Source organism: Plecotus auritus (genome assembly GCF_963455305.1).
Source record: "Plecotus auritus genome assembly, chromosome: 7".
Classification (NCBI taxonomy): domain Eukaryota; kingdom Metazoa; phylum Chordata; class Mammalia; order Chiroptera; family Vespertilionidae; genus Plecotus; species Plecotus auritus.
In genome coordinates, this window is record NC_137774.1 from 172,771,531 (window position 1) to 172,789,706 (window position 18,176).

An 18,176-nucleotide genomic window follows, 5' to 3' on the forward strand; every position below is an offset into this window, starting at 1 on the left:
TGTATTCCCCCTGCTGTACTTTCCATCGCTGTGACTGTTCTGTAACTGCCAGTCTGTAGTTCTCAATCCCTTCACTCTCTCTCCCTCATTTTCCTGTCTCCTCTCTTCAACTCTGTAGTTCTGTAAGGTTCTCTTTTTATCTGGACCGCTTGAACTCTAACAGTTCTTCACACCTAAGTTACCGGAGTGGCGTACTTGGATACAGCTTCCGATCTTCCAGGTAGTGAGCAGGTCCACCTTGAGGATGTTAGCGTCCCCGTCGTGCTGCTGAGAGATTGCACAGGGGTAGACTTGGAAGAGGTGCATCCAAAGGCCCTTCACCAGTTCTTGGGGTAAAGCAGTGGCAAACACCACCCAAGCAGGCAGCCTGAGACCGGAGTTTTGCCTTGTAGGTGTTGATGTTTTTAAGGAAGATGTGATTAATAGTATTTTCAGAATGTCTTCCAAGTAAGTAAGGGAATTTTAATAATTCAAAATCTGAATATTACAGATAAATGAAAGTAATAGTTACAATGATCTGAAATGTTCTCAATACATTTCAATATAATATAAAATGTATTTTGCTGCTTTATTTTTATATTTTCTGTTAATAAATGCTTATTGCAGGTTATTTTGCCGTTTGACTCCTCCTTTATGTCTTAATTTCTTGGGCTTGACCCATATGGATTCCTCCATCTCTCACCAGAATACGCAACCAACTGCTTATACCTCTGTAAGTATGGTCAGCAAGCAGAGTTCTTTAGATTCATTATCTATATGGGATGTTATTACTGAGAAAAATTTTTAATTCAGAAAGGTTGTAAAGCATTATTTGGATCTTTTTAAAATAACTAAAACTGTCTTTTGAAGGTTATATATATAATTACTAATGACTGGATGAAAGTGATTTTGCTTTCTCTTATTATAAAAAAGTGTTTTCTGGTTTACATAGGTCATCTAGCTGGTAGTATTAATAGACTTGACCTATAACAGTGGTCGGCAAACTCATTAGTCAACAGAGCGGCAAACCGCAGCTCGAGAGCCGCATGTGGCTCTTGAGTCGCAATTTGCCGACCACTGACCTATAATAATAGTGACTTTTATATCTCTAGTCTTAATGTATGTGATAATATTCAGTAATGCTTATAAAATATTAATTTTTGCCCTAACCGGTTTGGCTCACTGGATAGAGCATCGGCCTGCAGACTGAAAGGTCCCAGGTTCGATTCCGGTCAAGGGCATGTACCTTGGTTGTGGGCACATCCCCAGTATGAGGTGTGCAGGAGGCAGCTGATAGATGTTTCTCTCTCATCGATGTTTCTAACTCTCTATCCCTCTCCCTTCCTCTCTGTAAGAAATCAATAAAATATATTTAAAAAAATAAAACAAAATATTAACTTTCTTTAGAGGAAAACCTTTTTAAGTAAGCAAATTAAGATATAATCAGCATATGACATTGTATTAGTTTAAGTTGTACAACATCATGATTTGAAATATACATATATTGTGAAATGATTACATAGTCAATTTAGTTAACATTCATCACCTCAGTAACAGTTTCTTTTCTTGTGATAAGAATTTAAAAATCAGTTCATGTAGTGCTTTATTTATACTTTTTCAAAAGCCTATGTTTATTTATATAACTGGCTATGTGTGAACTCTCTAATGACGGAAAAAATAAAATATCAGGGGTCTACTCTGTACTAATTTAACTTATTTTTTTCTACTTTTTTCTTTCTTTTCAGATTATGGGTTCCATGAAAGTTTTGTCCTTCATTGCAGATGGATTCTATATATATTATCCTATGCTGGTGGTCATTCTCTGCATTGCTACTTATTTTAGGTAAGAAACTTAACATCGTTTATTTTCCCACATACTCTTAGCCTTATCTGGGTATCCTTTCTTCTTACAACTCTTTTAAATACTTATTGCTTGGGATCTGGTTGTTGTTTGTTTTATTGTGGCTTTGGGGATGCTGGGGATAGTTTAAAGGGATTGCTTGAGTGATGAAGTAAGGCTTTTTCTCCAAAGATATTTTCAGGAAAAGAGAGGTAGAGTTATTCATTACAAATACTTAGGCTACAAAGTGATAGGATTAATTACAGAGGTTAACTTGAAGTCCTGGCCTTCGACACTGATAGCCATGTATCCTATATAATAAAAGCCCAGCGACCATAATGGCAGAACAACCAGAATGCTGTTGGACCAGTCCCTATGAGGTGCACTGACAACCTCTTGGTCCCTTTCCCAGCTGGCAGGCTCCCATCGCCCAATGGCGGGGACCCAGGGGTAGGTGGCGGGGGATACGGGCGGCATCAGGCCAAGGCTCCCGCCCCACCGGTCACCCCACACTTAGAGGGTGATCTGCAGGAGTGGGGCCGGTGAGCATCTGGGAACGACCAACCTCTCGGTCCCTTCCCCCCAGCAGGCAGGCTCCCATTGCCTATGGCGAACGGGGAACTGGGGTGGGTGGCGGTGGCGGGGGGGGGGGGGGGTGGGATTGGCAAGTGGGTGGAACAGCCAACCTCTTGGTCCCTCCCCCTGGCCAGCAGGCTCCGATTGCTCAATGGTGAATGGGGAACTGGGATGAGTGGCAGGGGATGCAGGCAGCACCAGGCCAAGGCCCCTGCCCTGCTGGTCGCCTCACACACACAGGGTGACCCATGGTGGGGGTGGGGCCAGTGAGCGGGCAGGAACGGCCAACCTCTCGGTCTCTCCCCCCAGCTGGCAGGCTCCCATCACTGATGGCGAATGGAGAACCTGGGTGGGTGGCGGCGGGGGGCCTGGCCAGCTGCCAGCAGCCGGGGAAGATGGCCCTGATTGCAGGCTAGGCCTAGGGACCGTACCCATGCACGATTTCGTGCGCCAGGCCTCTAGACTATATATATAAAAGGCTAATATGCTAAGTGTCCGTTCGGGTGATGACATCATGTAGCAACACCTGGCTTCCTCTCCCTAGCGACTAGCCTCCTTGCAGTTTCTTCAGCCCAGGAACACGATTTGCTTTATAACCAGGTAGCAACATTTACACTTTAACCTAATGTCTGTGAAGGGTTTTCCTGTGCCTCATCTCATTTGATCCTCACAGAAGTCCTGGAGTAGGTAGATAGGAGACTTAGTGGAATCCTATTTTCTTTTCATTAGCTGGAAAATGTAGATTTAGAAAGCTTAGAAACTTGACCCTACTGAAAAGAAGTAAGAAATGGTGGACCTAGAAAATGACTTCAGGTTTTCTCACTGCACAGAATATAGTCAAACACTGCTGCAGTTAAATATTTTGCCCTTTGTTCTCCCTGCATGATCTACAATAATATGCTTTGTGTTGATATTTACTGCTGTGTTGCTGACAATTACCTGAAAGAGAAGTTGTGGTGCTTCACTGGGCTGGAGAAAATTTAGCTAAATCAGAAAGCGGGTCTAATTAAGCAAGTTTATTCTATATCTATAAAAGGCTAAGTTGACTCGTGCATGTGCAATACATATAAACCTCTTGCTGGCACCAATCACACACGTGTGTTTCCATATGAATTTGGTTGACACTGCTATTATAGAGAAAGGGTGAAAAGAGATATTATAATATTTCTTATAATTAATTTTCTTTCAATGTGCACGAATTCGTGCACCGGGCCACTAGTAGCTTATAAAACACCCCATGCTCAGCTTCTGACCAGAAACGTAAATTGGTCTTAGGGCTTTCCCCACAGTCATTCCTGGGTTTCTAGATGCTTTAGATCATAACCATCCCAAAAGGTCAGATGAAGAGCGATTGCAGTCAGGCAGCACGTGGAAGGCTGGGAAGTACACGGCTGCTCGTTTCCTAGGCTTAGCAGAAGCGATAGACTCTTAGAGCTAAGACTCAGAAGGAGTCAAAGGACAGGTGTGCTTGGCTTCTAGCACTGTCTGCCCTGCCTCCACATGTCAGGTGCCCTCAGCTGTACTCTGTCTACCCTCTTCACTGCTTAAATGCTCCATGATATACCAGAGGTGCTGCTTTTTAAAACACGTTTTATTGATGTTAATCAGTTTGCTTTTCTAACAAAAATAAGTTTCATCCCATGACTTTTTACTTAAATCTTCCAATACCATTATAAGGTTATTCAGATAATAAATACCTACTGACATTAGGATAATGAGTAAATAGATAATATTGTGTGAAATAAATTCTCTATTGGATTTTTAAAAACATCTCTATTGTACCTTTCCATAATTTAAAATAACAGTTAATATGAACTGGTAATAAATCTATTGTTTTGAGTTTTTGCTGTTAGGTAGAAAAGACAGGTTTATACTGTGAAAATCATGTATTAAAGGAAGAAAACAATCATCCTTTGGCTGTCCAGAACTAAGTTGATTATATGCTTAGTCACTTAAAAAGTTTCTAAAACTATTAATGGAATATTAGAGCTTGTGATGAACAAATTATTTCTTCTCATGTTAGTAGCTGTTTTGGTAAGTGTAGCATCTCTTCTTACCTTATTAGGTTATGATATGTATCAAGTAATAGATGGGTGGGATAGTGCTTTTTCAACTATAAAATCTTAAATATAAGGAATCAGTAGTATTAAAGTTGCTGTTTGAATATAAGAAAGTAATAAATTGCTTTTATACTGTAGTTATTGTTAAGCATCCTTTTATAATACTTTTCTTAACATATGCTAATGGCCTAACTGACTTTGTTTTCTTAAGAAATCTGGGTATGTAGCATACCCTAGTCAGTGGACTACTGGTCATATAAGCTCCTTAGAAAGGGAAGTAAGTACTTCTTAAAGACAAATGAAACTCTATGTAACTTGCTGTCATAATAATAAAGCATGGGCTGCTTTGAGGGTGACAGCACTAAAAAAAATAGCTTATATAAACAGTTACACTGTGAAATAATGCTTTTTAAAAAATTTTCCTTTTTTTTTTTTTTATTAGTTTGGGAACTCGTTGTTTGAATCTACTTGGTTTCCAGCAGTTCATGGGAGATAATGATATGACCTCAGACTTAGTTGATGAAGGAAAAGAATTAATCAGGCGAGGTAAGATTTGTCTTTTTAAATAAATGGAGGAAGAGTACAAGACTCCAAATACAGAATTAATGTTTGTTAATTTATAATATTTATTCTATCTTGGGAAATTGCAAATTAATATTTTTAGCTAAAAACCTACATAAAGTCTTCATAGTAAAAATAATTAGAAAACAAATGATTTCTCATCTGTCTTTAGGAAATTTTGCAGTAGAAATTATGTAGTATGTGTGCAGCTAAAAAATGCCCTTGTACAGTGTTGGAGTCATTTTCGGGTTTGCTTTGAGACTGATATGCAAGTTTAATACATCTGTAAAGCTTATTAATTTAAAAAACCATCAGCTTCAGCCTGAATAGGAATCCTTCAGTCCAAGGATGGTTTTTAGAATGTGGTGGATGATCATTACCAACCTGTTAGAATACATGGCTCTCTACTAGAATCTAATCTCAAAATGAATGCATCAAGTTCCCTGATGTTCAAGGGATGGTAGGATAGGAAAAAAGGAAAAACAAAACCTAAGTTTTGGGACAGTGGTACTCTCCCCACTTGGGTCTGGGCTTTTATGTGATCACTAGTTAAATGTAAGCCAGAATTTGTTTCAGCTCTAAAATAAGCTGGGGTAGCCTTCCATGCTCTCATAGGAGGGGGTGTCTAGTTAATGTAATAGCTCTATTGCTTTTGGCATTAATTAGAACGCATCTGGAGGATCATATCCAGTCCTGGGTAAGACTTTCAAGAGTAAGAATGGTAAATCAGAAGGTATTTAGAGGACAGAATTAAGAGTCTAAAGCAAAAGGAAAAAGAAAAAAAACAACCAACCACTGAATATATAGCCATCTCTATATATAAAAGCCATCTCTCTATATAAAAGCCATCTCTATATATAAAAGCCATCTCTATATAAAAGCCATCTATATATATAAAAACCATCTCTCTATATAAAAGCCATCTCTCTATATAAAAGCCATCTCTATATATAAAAGCCAAGCGACTGGAATGCTGGAACGAGCAGTTGCTTTGACATGCACTGCGGCCCCAATTGCCCCCCCCCATCCCAATTGGGGGCAGGACCTGCCAGCCAACTGCCTGTGGCCCCTCCCCCTGGCCAGCCCCACTCCTGATCACTCCTCCCCCCCCCCAGCCTGCTGACTCCCGCTGCCCCTCCTCCCCCGCCTAGCTAGCCCAGCCCTGATTGGGCCCCGATTAGGGGCAGGGCCAGCAGCCAACCTCCCGCAGCCCCTACCCTCAGCCAGCCCAGCCCCGATCAGCCCTAGTCGGGCCAGGTTGGCCGGACCCAACCCATGCATGAATTCATGCACCGGGCCTCTAGTAAGAGAATAAGATTAAAGACTCTTATGCAGAAAGAATTATGAACTTAATTTAGAAGATAGGACATAAAGAAAAGAGAAGTTACAGAGGAGCAAATTTCCAGTCACCATGGAGAAGAACTTTTTCTCACTGAGACTGGTCAGCCTAAAGAGCCATCTCCAGCAGGAGGAAGGTGCTCTCTGTGGAGTTAGGTGATCTCTAAGGCCCTTTCCATCATAACCTTTTACCTTTGACTTCGTAGTAATTTAAAGGAAGTCGGTCATTGATACCTTTACTTAGTTACTCTACATCTAATTAAGTCATGTCATACCAAATTTGAAATTACTTTTCTTCTCTAGAGAAGAGAAAAAGGCAAAGGCAAGAAGAAGGTGAAAATCGAAGAAGAGTAAGTACAGTACTTATTAAATTGCTGTAACCTAAACATTGATGTGAAATATTAAAAAAAAACATACTGATTTAGAATAATTGGCTAGAGACCAGAGAATAGTTAGAAAAGACGTAAGATACATTTTTAAAGAAAGGTAATTTTACTAGTTTCAGATATACATGCTAGGTACCCTGTCAGACATGTTTTAACAAGTCATCGGTGATAAATTCATGTCCAACATCTAGCAGTGTCTTGAATAAGGTAGGTGCTCAGTAAATACTTTTTTATTAAATGAATGAATGCATTCATGCAGTCTTACTATGAAAGTAATTTTGATCGATTTAAAATTATACACTTCATAATACGACACTAATTTTATCCCTCTCTAATTGTTCTTCAGTCTTCTGTTTGCTGAGGCTAATTAACCTCCTCCTGGAGAGAGAAAAGGCAAAAAATGAGCAAACCTAGTCCCAGTCACGACAGATTTTCAGCACACAGGTGTGTCTGCGCTGGAGAGGTGAAGGCGCGAGACATGCTGGTTGTCTTCCCGAGCTGAGGGTGTGTCGTGAGGAAGGAGACTTGTGCTTTATTTCGGAGTCATGACTAGAACCAGAGTGGAAGTTACTGGTGATGGAGTTCCCCTCTGAGAATTTCCATGCTTACCAGGAGTGATCATGCATAGACATCTCATGTCACCTAGGAAGAGGGCCCAAAGCTTCTGCATGGCTGCTTTAGAATGAAGCCCTGCCCTGCATGGGAGGTTGAATTAGGTGACCGCTCACGGCCCTTTCAAATCTAAGAATTTAAAGAGTAGATTCCTAGTTACTATGGTTTCAGTGACGTTCAAACCACTCACAATGCCATGTGGAGCCGTTATCTAATTATCTTGGCTTACAACTTTAATTTTGCTATCAAACGTGTTTAGAGGCTCTAAATTTGTAGTTAATTCAGGGTGAAGAAAATTTTGTTAACATCTCATTAGTTATTAGGAGTTCTCATAACTTCTGCATTGTCAAGGTAAGTTTGTTGTAGGTGTAATATTGTTTTAACATTTTAGATAGAAGAATTAAATAACAATAATCATAGCTAGCAAATATATCTATAAATCTCTTCATTTGTAAAAGTTAAGTTTGGAAACTTAAAATTATATAGAGATAAGAAAAATTATTGAGCTATGATTTTTAAAGGCACTATGCTAGTTGTACTGATTATGTGATGAATTTCTGATGAAATAATTAAATTATATTTTCTGCCTGTGAGTTCTTTTGTTATATATTCATCTGTGTTTCTTTCCTAGGAATGGAAAGAACGATATGGACACAATAGAGAAGATTCCACTAGAAACAGAAATGTTCATATTGACCCAAAAGAGTCAAATTTTTCAGAAATGAGTACGACCCGATGTGAGTAGTTTATTGTCTGCGTGTTTTTTCTTGTGCTTGCCTGCGTAGACTGAGGACGAGGGCATCCGTTCAGAAATGCGCTTCTGCAGTGACTTTCGGTTTTCATCCCCTAGTGCAGTGGTTCTCAACCTTCCTAATGCCGTGACCCTTTCATACAGTTCCTCATGTTGTGGTGACCCCCAAGCATAAAATTATTTTAGTTGCTACTTCATAACTGTCATTTTGCTACTGTTATGAATCGTAATGTAAATATCTGTGTTTTCTGATGGTCTTAGACGACCCTGCTAGTGGTTCTCAACCTGTGGGTCATGACCCACAGGTTGAGAACCGCTGCTGTAGAGCCTAAGACCATTACATTACGATATTTACATTACGATTCATTAACAGTAGCAAAATTACAGTTATGAAGTAGCAACAAAAATAATTTTATGGTTGGGGGTCACCACAACATGAGGAACTGTATTAAAGGGTCGCGGCATTAGGAAGGTTGAGAACCACTGCCCTAGTGTATCGGAGGCAGGGAACCTCAAATGTGCTTTCTAATAGGAGGAGGGGACATCTGGGCTATAGACGAGCAGTTGTAATTGTACTACCCTAAATAACAGTACTTATCCCAGGCATAGTCTAGGCCAGTGGTCAGCAAACTGCGGCTCGCGAGCCACATGCGGCTCTTTGGCCCCTTGAGTGTGGCTCTTCCACAAAATACCACGTGCGGGCGCGCACGTACAGTGCGATTAAAACTTCGTGGCCCATGCGCAGAAGTCGGTTTTCGGCTCTCAAAAGAAATTTCAATCGTTGTACTGTTGATATTTGGCTCTGTTGACTAATGAGTTTGCCGACCACTGGTCTAGGCAGATACTGATTTCTATTATTTACCTAGATGTTATTTTGTTTGTTTCTATTTTCAAAATAGTTTTTATTGATTTCAGAGAGGAAGGGAGAGGGAGAGAAATAGAAACATCAATGATGAGAGATGATCATTGATTGGCTGCCTCCTGCACGCCCCACACTGGGAATCAAGCCAACCCAGGCATGTGCCCTGACTGGGAATCGAACCTTGACCTCCTAGTTCATAGGTCAATGCTCAATCACTGAGCCATGCCAGCCAGGCTAGATGTTTTTCTTTACTTTTCTATTAGTAGAGTTAAGCCTCAATTCAGTCATGTTTATAATAGTTTACTGACTGGCCCATATATGTCGGGCACTTTCCCAGGTGCTCATAATGTATTGAGGGACTGATGCCAGGCCAGGGACATTTGTCAGTGGGTTGAATTAAGAAACCTCCCTACGTCCTTAATCCTACCATCTGCTACCATCTGCCCCTCGAAAGGTGGCGGGAAGCCTGTGTTTGTGCAGGGGGAGATGCTGAGGGAACTCAGCTCAGGTGGTGGGAGAAATTCCCTATTGAGAAAGGATTTCTGTGATAAAGAAGTACTTAACTGAGTGTTCACAGTGAATAGTACTTAGCCAGGTGAAGGTGCTTTAGGCAGAAGGACTAATGGGTGACAGGAGAGAACCTTTGGGGAAATGCAAGTTTTTCTCTGATTAGGGCCTAAGTATGAGGAGCCTGATAAGAGGGGAGGCTTCAGAGAAATTGGGACCCTAATGAGCAGAGACCCTGGAGATAAAGAGGAAAGGATGGATTTGAAGGACACTTAGGGGTGAAGGAAGAGGGAAGAGCTAAAGTTTAGTTAAAACTAGGAATGGAGGGAGGATTTTACAAAAAAATTTGGAAGCTTGCTTACCATGGAATAGGAGTCAGCAGTGGAAGGATCTGAGAGTGTGGGAGAATGGTTAAGAGGTTAAGAGAAGAGGTGATGAGTTAGAGAGACCCTGGCATGTGGTAGATAACCAGTATTTGCTGAATGAATGAGAGAAAAATGAAGGGTTGAGTCCAAGATGACAAAAATGAAAGATATGATAAAAAAGAACTCTATCGTAAGTTATTTTGAAGCTCTTGGGCTGCTCGGAGCTACATTGTAACAGTTTAGATTGTTAGTGAAGAAAACCCATCCATGCAGGACAGAGAGTTAGTGCTCTAGGTTTTGTGCCGACCAGGATGGAACAAATAGTCACATATGACTGTCGAGCATTTGCAATGTGGCTGGTGCTCCATGATGAATGATAATATTTTGGATATATTTGGTTAAATTAAATATATTAAAATTAATTTCCCCTATTTCATTTTACTTCTGTAATGTAGCTACTAGAATAATTAAAAGCTAATATGGGGCTTGCATTTCATTGGTTGGACATTGCTGCCCTAAACTCTTGCCTATTGGGGAAAAGATTCAGGCCTTTTTTTTTTTTTTTTTTTTTTTTTTTAATTGAATTTACTGGGGTGACATCAGTTAATAAAATTACATAATTCAGGCCTTTCTTAAAGAGCTGGAGTTGAATGTTTGTGTTTTTACCACCCCAAGTCAAGTAACACACAATACAATATAAGATGATGTATTGTAGAATTGTATACCTGAAACCTGTATAATTTTATTAACCAATGTCACCCCAGTAAATTCAATAAAAAAAAAAAGAGCTGGAGTTGAGTATACCTTAAAGAAAATCTTAGCCAAGAAATGAGATGTAGCAGCCCCTTTAAAACCAACTGAAACTTGATTTGATTATGAATAATTTTACTGTTATGATACTACTGGAGGCCTGGTGCATGAAATTCGTGCGTGGAGGGGGTATGTCCCTCAGCCCAGCCTGCACCCTCTCCAATCTGAGACCTCTTGAGGGATGTCCGACTGCCCGTTTAGGCCCGATCCCACTGTGGGATCGGGCCTAAACGGGTAGTCGGACATCCCTCTCACAAGCCAGGACTGCTGGCTCTCAACTGCTCGCCTGCCTGCCTGCCTGCCTGATTGCCCCTAACCACTTCTGCCTGCCAGCCTGATCACCCCCTAACCACTCCCCTGCCAGCCTGATTGATGCCTAACTGCTCCCCTGCCAGCCCGATTGCCCCTAACTACCCTCCCCTGCCAGCCTGGTCGCCCTTAAATGTCCTCCCTTGCAGGCCTGGTCACCCCCAACTGCTCTCCCCTGATGGCCTGGTCATCCCTAACTTCCCTCGCTTGCCAGCCTGCCCCCCCCCAACTGCCCTCCCCTGCAGGCCTGGGTCCCCCCCAACTGTCCTCCCTGCAGGCCTGGGTTCCCCCCAACTGCCCTCCCTTACGGGCCTGGTCCCTCCCAAGTGCCCTCCCCTGCTGGCCATCTTGTGGCGGCCATCTGTGTCCACATGGGGCAGCCATCTTTGACCATATGGGGGCAGCCATCTTGTGTATTGGAGTGACAGTCAATTTGCATATTACTCTTTTATTAGATAGGATTGTTAAATATTAACTCATTCATAGTAATTAAGTCTTTGCACTGTAGCTGCTTCTGACTAGCGATAAGGGTGAATTCACCCTTCCTTAGACTAGCGATAAGGGTGAATTTTTCCTTGTTTTCTATCATACTATTTATCATTTGAATCTGATTATAAGGGACCATGTAGTTATCATTTCCTAATCCTGTTGTCAAAATCAAGATCTTTTATAATCTTGACTTTTCTTTTTTTCTTTTTTTTTAAATATATTTTATTGATGTCTTACAGAGAGGAAGGGAGAGGGATAGAGAGTTAGAAACATCGATGAGAGAGAAACATCCATCAGCTGCCTCCTGCACACCTCCTACTGGGGATGTGCCCGCAACCAAGGTACATGCCCTTGACCGGAATCGAACCTGGGACCCTTCAGTCCGCAGGCCGACGCTCTATTCACTGAGCCAAACCAGTCAGGGCTAATCTTGACTTTTCTTTCTGTGAGTTCATAGACTGTGACCCATAAAGACAATAGAAAAATAAACATTCTTTTTTCTCCTTTGCAGCAGCATCTAAATATACGAGGGCCAGTAACAGGACTGAAAGGGATCGAATAGAACTCCTACAGGATGTGGAGCCTTTGGACTTTAATGCAGAAGCACTTACTGATGACCCTCTTGAGTCTGAACCAGGAAGGTAAGTTCGAGCTGAGTCATGCTGGCTCTCATGCCGCTGAAACCTTAGCACCAAACTGGCCTGAGGAGATAAATAAGCACAAGGAACACGCTCGTCTTTACTACTGAAGAAAAGCATATTAAGCCCAGCCAGTGTCGCTCAGTGGTTGAGAGTTGACCTATGAAGCAGGAGATCGTGGTTTGATTCCTGGTCAAGGCACATGCCCAGGGTTGTGAGCTTGATCCCCAATACAGGGCATGCAGGAGGCAGCTGATCAATGATCAACATCATTGATGTTTTTATCTCTCTCCCTCTCCTCTCTGAAATCAATAAAAATATTTTTAAAAGCATATTAAGCAACCTCTGATGCCTTTTTATACCTTCTTTTTTTTTTTTTTTTTTTTCTCTGGTAGAGTTTTATTTTATTTTATTTTATTTTTTTTTTTTTTTTTTTTTTTTTTTTTTTTTCAAATTTTTATTAAGGTATTATATGTGTACATATCTTATCATTGCCCCCGACCCCCACCCCACTCCCATATATGCCCTCACCCCCCAATGTTTTGCATCCGTTGGTTACTCTTATATACATGCATATAAGTCCTTCAGTTGATCTCTTATTTCCCTCACCTCTCCCTAACCTTACCACTGTAATTTGACAGTCTGTTTGATGCTTTACTGCCTCTGTAACTATCTTTTTGTTCATCAGTTTATAATGTTTTTCATTATCCCCAAATGAGGGGGATCATGTGGTATTTTTCTTTCATTGACTGGCTTATTTCACTTAGCATAATGTTCTCTAATTCCATCCAAGTGCCTACAAATGGTAGTAATTCCTTCTTTTTTACGGCAGCATAGTATTCCATTGTGTAGATGTACCATAGTTTTCTGATCCAGTCATCTGCTGATGGGCATTTAGGCTGTTTCCAAATCTTAGCTATTGTAAATTGTGCTGCTATGAACATAGGGGTGCATATATCCTTTCTGATTGGTGTTTCTGGTTTCTTAGGATATATTCCTAGGAGTGGGATTACTGGGTCAAATGGGAGTTCCATTTTCAGTTTTTTGAGGAAACTCCATACTGTTCTCCACAGTGGCTGCACCAGTCTGCATTCCCACCAGCAGTGCACGAGGGTTCCTTTTTCTCCGCATCCTCGCCAACACTTGTCGTTTGTTGATTTGTTGATGATAGCCATTCTGACAGGTGTGAGATGGTATCGCATTGTTGTTTTGATTTGCATCTCTCGGATAATTAGTGACTTTGAGCATGTTTTCATGTGTCTCTTGGCCTTCCTTCTGTCTTCTTTCGAAAAGCTTCTATTTAGGTCCGTTGCCCATTTTTTTATTGGATCATTTATCTTCCTTTTATTAAGTTGTATAAGCTGCCTGTAGATGTTGGAAATTAAACCTTTATCAGTGATACCATTTGCAAATATGTTCTCCCATACAGTGGGGTTTCTTGTTGTTTTGTTGATGGTTTCTTTTGCTGTGCAAAAGCTTTTTATTTTGATGTAGTCCCATTTGTTTATTTTCTGTTTGGCTTCCATTACCCTAGGGGCAGTATCACTGAAAAAGTTCTTTTGGCATATGTCTGAGATTTTGCTGCCTGTGGATTCCTCTAGTATTTTTATGGTTTCCCGTCTTATATTTAAGTCCTGTACCCATTTTGAGTTTATTTTTGTGTATGGTGTAAGTTGGTGATCTAGTTTCATTTTTTTGCATGTATCTGTCCAATTTTCCCAACACCATTTATTAAAGAGACTGTCTTGACTCCATTGTATGCTCATGCCTCCTTTGTCAAATATTAAATGCGCATATTGGTTTGGGTCGATATCTGGATTCTCTATTCTGTTCCATTGATCTATATGTCTGTTCTTGTGCCAGTACCAGGCTGTTTTGATGACAGTGGCTTTGTAATACAGCTTGAAATCTGGTATTGAGATCCCTCCTACTTTATTCTTCTTTCTCAGGATTGCTGTGGCTATTCGGGGTCTTTTTTTATTCCAGATGAATTTTTGGAGAGTTCTTTCTAGGTCTGTGAAATACGCCGTTGGTATTTTAATGGGGAGTGCATTGAATCTATAGATTGCTTTGGGTAGTATGGACATTTTAATGATGTTGATTCTACCAATCCATGAACATGGTATGTTCTTCCATCTGTTTACATCTTCCTCTATCTCTTTTTTCAGTGTCCTGTAGTTTTCCGCATATAGGTCTTTTACCTCCTTGGTTAGGTTTATTCCTAAGTATCTTAATTTTTTTGGTGCGATGGAAAATGGGATTGCTTTTTTAGTCTCTCTTTCTGTAAGTTCATTGTTGGTGTATAGAAATGCCATAGATTTCTTGGTGTTAATTTTGTATCCTGCTACATTGCCGAATTCATTTATTAAGTCTGTTAGTTTTTTGATGGAGTCTTTCGGGTTTTTTATGTACAATATCATGTCATCTGCAAATAAGGACAGCTTTACTTCTTCTTTTCCAATTTGGATGCCTTTTATTTCTTCTTCTTGTCTAATTGCAGTGGCTAATACTTCCAGTACTATGTCAAACAGGAGTGGTGAGAGTGGGCATCCCTGTCTTGTTCCTGTTCTTAGGGGAAATGGTTTTAGTTTTTGCCCATTGAGTATGATGTTAGCTGTGGGTTTATCATATATAGCTTTTATGATGTTGAGGTATGATCCTTCTATTCCCACCTTGTTGAGAGTTTTTATCAAGAAAGGGTGTTGGATTTTGTCAAATGCTTTTTCTGCATCAATTGATATGACTATGTGATTTTTATCTCTCAATTTGTTTATGTGATGTATCACATTTATTGATTTGCGGATATTGAACCATCCTTGCATTCCTGGGATAAATCCTACTTGGTCATGGTGTATGATCTTTCTGATGTACTGCTGGATCCTATTTGCTAGAATTTTATTGAGGATTTTGGCATCTACATTCATGAGGGATATTGGCCTGTAATTCTCCTTCATTGTGTTGTCTTTATCTGGTTTTGGTATTAGGGTGATGCTGGCTTCATAGAAGGAGCTGGGAAGTGTTCCTTCCTCTTGAATTTTTTGGAATAGTCTGAGGAGGATAGGTTTTAGTTCTTCCTTGAATGTTTGGTAGAACTCTCCTGTGAAGCCGTCTGGCCCCGGGCTTTTGTTTGCCGGAAGCTCTTTGATGACTGCTTCAATTTCTTCCATAGTTACAGGCATGTTGAGCTGTTTAGATTCTTCCTGATTGAGTTTTGGAAGGTTATATTTTTCTAGGAATATGTCCATTTCCTCCAGGTTGTCCAGTTTGTTGGAATAGAGTTGTTCGTAGTATTTTTTAACAATCCTTTGTATTTCGGCGGGATCTGTTGTTATTTCACCTCTTTCATTTCTGATCTTGTTTATTTGGGTCCTCTCCCTTTGCTTCTTGGTGAGCCTGGCTAGAGGTTCATCAATCTTGTTTATCCTTTCAAAGAACCAGCTCTTGGATTTGTTGATCTTTTGTATTGTTTCTTTGGTCTCTATGTCGTTTATCTGTGCTCTGATCTTTATTATTTCCTTCCTTCTGCTTACACTGGGCTTTTCTTGTTGCTCTTTTTCTAACTCTTTGAGTTGTTGGGTTAGGTAATTTATTACCCCTGTTTCTTGTTTTTTGCAGTAGGCTTGTAGAGCTATGAACTTCCCTCTCAAGACTGCTTTCGCTGTGTCCCATAGATTTTGGATTGTAGTGTTTTCATTGTCATTTGTTGTCATGATGTTTTTTATTTCTTCTTTGATCTCTCTGGTAACCCAGTCATGGTTTAATAGCATGCTGTTTAGTCTCCATGTGTTTGATTTCTTTGGGTTGTTTTTATTGTAGTTGATTTCCAGTTTTATGCCACTGTGGTCTGAGAAGATGCTTGATATGATTTCTATCTTCTTGAATTTGAAGAGACTTTGCCTATGTCCCAACATATGGTCTATCTTTGAAAATGACCCATGTGCGCTTGAGAAGAATGTATATTCTGTGGCTTTGGGGTGAAATGTTCTGAAGATGTCAATTAATTCCATCTGGTCTAGTGAGTCATTTAGGATTGATGTTTCTTTGCTGATGTTTTGTTTAGAGGATTTGTCCAATGGTGATAGTGGGGTATTAAAGTCTCCTACTATGATTGTATTGCTGTCAATGTCTCCCTTAATATCCTCCAGGAGTTTTTTTATGTATTTGGGTGCTCCTGTATTGGGTGCATATATGTTTACCAGAGTTATTTCTTCTTGTTGGATTGCTCCCTTTAGTATTATGAAATGGCCTTCCTTATCTCTTGTTATGTCCTTCAGTTTGAGATCTAATTTGTCAGAAATAAGTATTGCTACCCCAGCTTTTTTTTCAGTTCCATTTGCCTGGAAAACCTTTTTCCATCCCTTCACCCTCAGTCTGTGTGCGTCTTTTTTTCTGAGGTGGGTTTCTTGTAGACAGCAGATATATGGGTCGTGTTTTCTTATCCAATCTGTTACCCTATGTCTTTTGATTGGGGCATTTAATCCATTTACATTTAAAGTTATTATTGATAGGTACTTATTTGTCGCCATTCCTATTCTTTACCCCTGTGTTACTTCTTCGCTTCCTGTTTCTTTCTTTCTTTTTTTTTTTTTTTTTTACAGTAGACCCTTTAGCATTTCTTGCATTGCTGGTTTGGTGGTAATAAATTCCCTTAGTCCTTTTTTGTCTGTGAAGCTCCTGATTTCACCTTCAATTTTGATTGACAGCCTTGCTGGGTACAGTATTCTTGGATTCAGCCCCTTCCTTTGCATGACTTTGTATATTTCATTCCATTCCCTTCTGGCCTGATGAGTTTCTGTTGAGAAATCAGTTGCTAGTCTGATGGGGGTTCCTTTGTATGTAACTTTCTGTCTCTCTCTTGCTGCTTTTAAGATTCTTACTTTGTCGTTGGTGTTTGCCAATTTAATTATAATGTGCCTTGGCGTCGGTCTTTTGGGGTTCATTTTGCTTGGGACTCTGTGAGCTTCTTGGATTTGTGTGGGTTTTTTCTTCCCTATATCTGGGAAATTTTCTGTCATTATTTCTTCAAAGAGGTTTTCTATTCCTTGCTCAGCTTCCTTTCCTTCTGGAACCCCTATTATGCGGATGTTGTTTTGTTTCGTGTTGTCCCAAAGTTCCCTTAGACTCTCCTCCTGCCTTTTAATTTTTTTTTCTAGAAGTTGCTTTTCTTGGGTATTTTTTTCCATCTTGTCTTCTAGCTCACTGATGCGGTCCTCTGCTTCTTCTAGTCTACTCTTGATGCTTTCTATTGAGTTCTTTACAGCAGCGATGTCATTTTTCATTTCTTCTTGGTTCTTCTTCATTTCCTCTTGGTTCTTGCTCATATTGTCGAATTTGTCTTCCATTCTTTTCAGCCACCTTATGACCATTTCTCTGAATTCTTTTTCTGGAAGGTTGCTTGCCTCCATTTCGTTTACTTCCTTTTCTGGTGATGCCTGCTTTTCTTTCATATGCGGGCTGCTTCTTTGTCTCCCCATGGTCTCTCTTCTCTGGGTGTCTGGTTATGTAGTTCTCTCTCTCCTGGGTTGATTTAAAGGCACAAAATACAGCACTACCAGGTACAACTCACAAGGCACTGAACAGGAATGTATTCACGATATTAATAACCTCCAATAAAGGTGACCACCAGAGAAAGGCAAATTAGGTGATAGGAGAGAAAGAAGAAGAGGAAAAAAGAAAGAAAGAAAGAAAAAAAGAAAAAAGGAGTGTGAAAATGAAATTGGGAAAAGGGAAAGTAAAGAGAAAAAAAAAAGTAAGAGAGACAAGAAAGTGACTAAGAGAGAAAGGGGAACAGACTATATATATTGGGGATAAAACTCCAATAGAACAATCACTAATCCCAGCAAATGCCAGCAACAAGTGCCTGGGGATTAATACAAACTACAACACCAACTAATATGGATTGAGGCAAGGGAAAGCTGAAGCACAAAACAAACAAAAAAATAAACAAAAGAAGAATAAGCAAAACAATCTCACAAAAACAGCATAAAAATTGGATATAATCTACATTCAAGCAAACAACAACAAAAGGACAGAGAGAAGGACAAGTTTATGGATAGCTCAGACAGCGAAGGGAGAGGTGTATGTGGACTTGGA

At 40.2% G+C, this 18,176-nt stretch overlaps 1 protein-coding gene across 6 annotated transcripts in view; it reads left to right on the forward strand.

Moving 5' to 3' along the window:
• The window catches only part of LMBRD2 (LMBR1 domain containing 2), a 51,760-nt gene that overhangs the window by 27,502 nt on the left and 6,082 nt on the right, over window positions 1-18,176 (forward strand). For 5 of the 6 annotated variants that reach the window (XM_080679008.1, XM_080679010.1, XM_080679013.1 and 2 more), the window contains 6 exons: window positions 607-712; window positions 1,725-1,822; window positions 4,898-5,001; window positions 6,658-6,704; window positions 7,984-8,089; window positions 11,957-12,086. In XM_080679008.1, coding sequence (XP_080535134.1) covers window positions 607-712; window positions 1,725-1,822; window positions 4,898-5,001; window positions 6,658-6,704; window positions 7,984-8,089; window positions 11,957-12,086 — 591 coding nt within the window. The remainder of the gene's footprint in view (window positions 1-606; window positions 713-1,724; window positions 1,823-4,897; window positions 5,002-6,657; window positions 6,705-7,983; window positions 8,090-11,956; window positions 12,087-18,176) is intronic. The other variant, XM_080679012.1, reaches the window with a different exon arrangement.